Raw genomic sequence first — 6,865 nt, 5'->3', positions numbered from 1 at the left:
TTGATAAGTTGAAAGAGCTTTCTAAGTATCGGAAATATTTTTCTTTGAAAAATAATGAATTTGAGAGACCGAGAAAAATATCCCAAAATGAGATAAAGTTTGATATTAATATTCTTGAGATAAATATTAATATGGAGAATATAAATCCTTCTTGAGAAAAATAAGACCTTTGAAAATTGAAGGATCTATGATTTACTTTAAATAAATTACTTTAAATATATTTTGAAAATAATGTTACATGAGATATTTAAAGAATATCATAGTAGATGATACTTCATCCTTGCTCATGTAATTTGATGTTGCAATAGTAAGAGAGAGGCAATTGATAAATACCGAAACTCCTCAGCATGACTATTGCGTAATGAAAATTCTTTTTGAAAACGAATGTATTTTGGTAAATAGGTATTTTAGAAATACTTGCCAAAAATGACAATCCGCATTTGATTAATCAATTAAATTAATGTCCTATTGGGAGGATTACTAAGTGAATTTAAATTTAATGTTTGTCACAAATACCAAAACAAATATATAAATAATTGTATATCGAAGATATCCTTTCACCTATCACTATATGTACAAGCATACAAAAGTAAAAGACTTTAAGAGGTCCACACATTAACATGAAGAAGCTACAGCTAGTTACAACATTTATACAGCTAGACTGGGTTTGATGTTTGTACAAGCAAAAGGAGCAAAGTTTTTTGAACCAAAACCTGTGTCATACTTTTATGCAAGCCTAATTAGCTGTAAAATATAAATACTAAAGATTAATCTCAATATCATCATATCGTCCAGTGCACATTCCTGGAAAATTCCCTTATGATATCAGGAAAGCAGCTAAAGCCCATGTGGCTGGGATCAATCGCAAAAAATGATGAACGAAAACAAAGCGGCAGGAAAATATAATAGATTAAAGCAGGTGTTCATTGCATTCAAGTGAAAAGGCATAAAATACTAAACATATAATGTGGCTGAAACATAACGTCTTAAATGAACAGCAACATAGCATTTTGCACGAAGGCATGACGCAGCAAGCGGAGATACTGATGAATCAAGTGGCCGTCTCCTGGCTCTCAGCAACAGCAGGGAGAACAGGTGACAGCTTTCTCTTGCGACTGTTAGCCTCTGCCTCCACTTCACCAGCAGATATTGAAGACCCCGCCTGATCGGGAGCATCCTGGAAGATGACGTGTAGCACATGACAAAAGTTAATTACTTCTCAAAGTGTAACAAATAATAGAAACTGTTTGAGAGTTATTTGTCTCAAAGCACATGCAGGCAGTGCAGCGCAGGCTCTGGATGAAGAAACAGGCTTACCTATGGTATTTTTTTCCTTGTATAAGCAGCTTCAAGATCCGGCACGGGTACATACACCGCAGCAACGCCATAGTCCTGGCGGCCATCAACCCAATTGTACTTATTAAGTGCCAATTTGAAGACAAATTGCTTGCCTAAAAGGGTCTGTAGTTCTGCAGGAGGAGAGTTGTCGCCTGGCGCCATCTTGTTAATCAGCTTCTTGACCGAGGTATCCAGCAAGCGTTCTGCAGTATTGTTGAACAAAACCACTGTGTTGTAGTCCCAGTGTCATCCTCGACTTGCAGATTAATGCGAAACCTGGGCATGATTGTCAAATGAGGAGGATACTGGAGTCAACTACAATTGAAGAATGCAAGTGTTGCGCGAAGCTGATTGTTAATATATTGACTTACATGTGAAGAGGGTAATCGACGGGTTTCTTGCACTCAGCACAAACATATACTCCACCAACAGGCGTGGCTTTCTTCACGCAGGACTTGCACGACACATAATACCATTCAAAACGGGTGTTCACAGCAGTTATGATGACCTTCAAGGTGGCTATCGCAGCCTGCCATTATATTTTCAAAAGGGCCGGTGGTTAAGTACGACATCATCCATGTTTATGAAAATATGGCAGTCAAGTCATCAGGGCTTATTTTGAGTTGAGGCATACCTTTAATTCGCCAGAGCATGTAGCTCCCACCAGGTCATCAACAGTGATCTGATTCACAAACATGGCCTCTTCAAGAGGCAATTTTGAGGCAGAAGTACCCTCAAGAGCAAGTACCTTGGTGGACAGAGCCGAGAACCTCTCCCTCACAGAAGAAACATGTTGTTCATCTGGATTGACATAAATTCTGCTGGCGCTAGTTGTGGCAAAGGTCAAGGCACCTGCAGTGCATGAGAACCAAGAGTTAGGCTCTGTTATTATTTGTAAGCAAATGGAGCATATGGAAATCAGATCTCATGGGAGAATCTTTATACGTTGATAGGTCTTCACTGAAACAGAGGTCACCACCATAACATACGGCCCGCCATCCTGTGTGTACAGTGTTGGATCAAAAAGCTCTCCTAACTTCCCCCACAGAGTGATAGTGCTGGTGACGGAGCTAACACAAAAAACATTATGAAAAGCACTTGTCAAATTAGAGGTGTAAAAAGATGCTAGGAAGAAGGTGTTGTGCAAATAAATATTAGGATACTTACTAATCTGTGAAGATTTTGATATCTCTCTTCCTCTTGAGCCTAGCCCCTACAGTTTCAACCTCTCCGTACCCATAGAAGCAGCCCACAATGTCCGCAAATTTCAAGGTTTGTGGGGTCTAGTACAGACCAAGGCATAAACTCGAAAGAACATAGAGACTCAACATATATAATATAATAAATTACACAAAAAATAGAAATGTTAATAACATACAGGGAAATGAAAAAAGACAGAGAGATTGGCAGACCGCAAATATAAGCTAGTTCTGCTAGGGTCTTGTGACAGCCATACACATGCAAATTGAGTAAGTAGTAAATACATGATTATATAAGAAAAGTAAGAGCCAAATGTCCCTGCATATGGCATCATTGCCACTTATGCAGAACTGAAGATCCTAAATGTTAGATGAAAGAGAGCTAGCAAACATCCCATATATCCTCAAAAAAGCAATGAAAGTTTTGAAAGTCTGAGTATCCTTTTATTACATAATTTTGATATGTCATGAAGTTCTAAGCCTTATAATATCCTACCAAAATAATACAACCTCATTACTCTCTATAAGCCTAGACTGTACAAATTTAACGACTCTTTTTGTGACCAGCACATATATTTATCTGGATACTGAGCATTTAAAATCCGCAACTTGTTTTGGACAAGTAATTTAAAGAACCACAAAGGAGGCCCCAATCAGTGAACATGCAAATAGTTAGATCAAACCAACCTGAGTGCACAATCTCTATTCTTCCAAAGCACCTAAGTTGAGACTAATACAAGTTAAAGGTCACAGTGAAGCATTAACCGTGAGTTTAAGTAATTGTGCCCACAAGGTTTTACATGTTTTTATTTTACCAAGATCGATCAATATGAATTCATCTAATACATGATTGATGATTGGACAAAGTCTAGCGAATATCAATTGAACTAACCCAGACCTCAAATTGCCTTAGAATTTTTATTCAAGCAAATATTGTATACCTTTGGAGATAAATTATATCAAGCATTATGTTATAGAGTCCAGCTATGTAACATGGAGTCTCAACATATATGTGCACATTCATAAAGACAACACCACAACACTATCAATAAAAGGCCAAATAAACTGGAGGCAAGCTTACATAGAAGCACAATAATTGCTTATCACTACTGAAGCTATAGAAATTAGAACATGCCCGACCAGACGACCTTTTTGCAAACAATAGCTAATAAAAAATGAGGGTTCACCCACACAATAAAACAATGATCATCGAAACACACCTGAGAGTATAGTCACATCATCAGCGCGTGCCTGGAGTACGGGCAGGCTGACAAATTGAAAGCCATGCATTCCTATGCGCACCGCATCAGCATCCAGCTTGACAACCTCAATGGTCGCCAAGAAAAGCAATTTCTTGTCACTTGCAAGAGGCCTGTACGGATAGGTGTTCGTCGTAATCTTAACATTCCGAAGGCTATAAAGCTTGCATTCGCTCACATGTCTCTTGAACCGAGACACCAGATGCCTAGGCACAGAAGCGTGCATAAGATTGCCCTGCAGACGACAAAGCATGATACATTCTTCAAGAGGACTATACACAAGTTTGTTTAACAGTCATTGTAAGCATTGGACAATGTACAAGTTTGTTTAACAGGGTATTGCAAGCATTACGCATGAGGAAACAAAGTAAAATAGTTATCACCTTTTCATCGATCAACACCATATCCATGCTGATCAAAGTGTTCTCCCGCGTGTTAGTGGACTCCCACAGCCTGCAAACTCGCAACCTAAGCAACCAATCCTCCACGCCACCATTGATATTAGAAAGATATGAGTAATCCATAGATGGTCTCGAAATAAACAACTGGTGTGAGAAGATAGCCCAAATAATTCCATTTATAAGAGAATATCTGCAGATGTAGAGGGACTTCAGTTACGAACTGTGTAACTAATGTGCCTGTCCAAGTCCTAGTGAGAATATAACTACAAGGTAAGCGGAGGGGAAGGAGGGCTGACCATAAATATACACAGCAGCATGTTTAGGCTGTGGACTCACACAGCCTGCAAACTCGCACCCTAAGAAACCAATCCTCCATGCCACCATTGATATTAGGAAGATATGAGTAATCCCTAGATGGTCTCGAAATAAACAACTGGTGTGAGAAGATAGCCCAAATAAGTCCATTTATAAGAGAATATTTGCAGATGCAGAGGGACTTCATTTACGAACTGTGTAACTAAAGTGCCTGTCCAAGTCCCAGTGAGAATATAACTACAAGGTAAGCGGAGGGGCAGGAGGGCTGACCATAAATATACACAGCAACATGTTTAGATTTAGATTTGGATAGATTAAATGAAATTAAATCAAATAATCAGTGGAAGGCTCAGAGAGGAGAGATTTTATTTGAAGAGTGCAGGAAGTGCCACCTAAGCCGCCCTAGATTTTACTTTATATAGGTATATAGATATATACATATAGATAGACTAGCTTATAACCCGTGCAAGGCACGGTAGCTTTTTAATCATTTAGAAAAATTTTTAAATATATTTTAAATGGTGTGAAAAACTCTAATTTATAAATAATAAATTAAAATTTTCAATTAAATATAATTTGAAATTACGATTTGTTTGTAAGTTAGAACTGTTGTAAAAGTATACAATTTTTATATGTCGTTGGTATAATTTAAAATTTTATCTTAAATTTTAGTTGAATCGAATCTAAAATATTAGTTTTAACTTAATCTAACATATTTGTATTTAATAATAAAAATATTTAATAGCATGATGTAATGCATATTTGTATATAATTTTTTGTATTTTCTTTTTATATATTACTTACATGGTTCTTGTTGGTTCTTGTTGGTGCTTGTATTGTTCTTGACATAGCCCGCACCGTTCTCTACGTCGCTTGTTAAGTTCAATTCCCCGTTTTTCATTCGTATTATTTGATTCGTCATGCAATTCCATGGCGTGATCTACGAAATATTATATAAATCAATAAAAGCTATTACTTTGTGAGCAACAATTTGATGGAGAATTTTGGGAAAGATAGAAAGGTTGTAAACTACCAATCCATTCCTTTTCTCGTATGTATCATGCCAAAATATTTAAATTCTTTCTATTAAATTTTGATATAGTTTGAGTAAAATATGTGACGCCAACTTCTATTAGATTATATATATATATATATATATATATATATATATATATATATATAGAGAGAGAGAGAGAGAGAGTAATACTCCAATAGAAACCAAATTAAAATAGAAACTAGAAACCACAGGCCCAGCCCACTTTTTAACACTCCCAGCCCACTAAAATAATCCAGCCCGCTTATACAAAACCCGCTTGCACAGTTAAAAACGATACACACCGATACGATACACACGATACACACGTTTCGCGCACAACGGTCCATCACCTCCACCACTCCACTGTTCATCATCGCGCTGCTGCACCGAGCTTCAGGTACGTCTCTAATGGCGGTTTCTTCGACTTTTTCCCTCTTTTTTGTTCTAATTAGGTATATTACAGCTTCTACGAAAAAATTCGAGGCGATTTTTGGATCTCGCAACCGCAGCTCAAGCACCGAGCAAAATCACTTCAACATTTGTTTGAATAGGTACTTTTCTGTAGTTTAGTAGTATTTATAGTTAGTTAATCATCTTAATCAACTCGTATTTTTAGTGTATGTCGGTTTTTTTGAATTTTAAGGGTTTTGTTGTATATTATTGTGAAAACTGACTTCAATCTACTAATATTCTTTCATAACAGCTGTTAATTAGCTTATTTCACTCTGAAAGCTACTAAAATATGGCTAGAACTAGAGGAGGTATGTTAAATTAAGGTTTTATCACTGTTTTTTTAATTATTTGTGATTTCAAGCATTTACTTGTCTGAATATGTTGATTTATTGAATAATATGTTGATGAATATGTTGCTGATTTGTTTAATTAATGAATATAAATATGTTGTTGATGAATAAGATGTTGATTTAGTGCATATTACTCATGTTAATGCATATTACTAATCTCAGTTTGTAGAGTACGTAGAGTACTGATCTTAGTGTGTAGTGTGTAGAGTACGTAGAGTACTTAGTGCATATTAATCATCTTAGTGTAGAGTACTTAGTACACAACCAGGCTGAGACATATGATTTTATAACACATCTTGATGTTAATCTAGATCAGTAATCCAAAAGCCTAATTGACAGATTTTATAACACTAAGTTGAATCATGATTAAGCTCCCAAAGTAGAAACAAATGCCGTGGAAAAGTACTCTTTATCTTAGCTAATAAACTCAGATTTAGGATTGAAAAGATGCTTAGCAATTAATAACTGACAGATATTAAAGCGAATATTTAACTGGTATCCCTCTGGCATGTTC

General features: G+C 36.4%; 1 protein-coding gene across 1 annotated transcript; it reads right to left on the bottom strand.

The window, feature by feature from the left end:
• Positions 1 to 1,705: 1,705 nt before the first annotated feature.
• On the bottom strand, positions 1,706 to 5,444 carry LOC135149445 (uncharacterized). Its single transcript, XM_064085174.1, has 5 exons — positions 5,317 to 5,444; positions 4,180 to 4,387; positions 3,758 to 4,031; positions 1,973 to 2,190; positions 1,706 to 1,867 (listed from the first exon to the last, which is right to left on the bottom strand). Exons 1-5 carry the CDS (start codon positions 5,442 to 5,444, stop codon positions 1,706 to 1,708), a joined length of 990 nt encoding a protein of 329 aa, XP_063941244.1.
• Between the last annotated feature and the right edge of the window lie 1,421 nt (positions 5,445 to 6,865).

Source organism: Daucus carota, chromosome 9, assembly GCF_001625215.2.
Source record: "Daucus carota subsp. sativus chromosome 9, DH1 v3.0, whole genome shotgun sequence".
NCBI classification, from domain to species: Eukaryota; Viridiplantae; Streptophyta; class Magnoliopsida; order Apiales; family Apiaceae; genus Daucus; species Daucus carota.
This window is presented reverse-complemented; position numbering and strand designations above follow the sequence as displayed.

Bases quoted from the DNA above. Each gene is read 5' to 3' on its own strand.
- LOC135149445 (XM_064085174.1), bottom strand. From the start codon at position 5,444: ATGGAATTGCATGACGAATCAAATAATACGAATGAAAAACGGGGAATT. The intron at 2,191-3,757 runs GTGTGTTTCGAT...CATGCACTGCAG, and splicing joins TGATGTGACTATACTCTCAG to GTGCCTTGACCTTTGCCACA. The intron at 1,868-1,972 runs GTATGCCTCAAC...ATATAATGGCAG, and splicing joins CATGCTCTGGCGAATTAAAG to GCTGCGATAGCCACCTTGAA.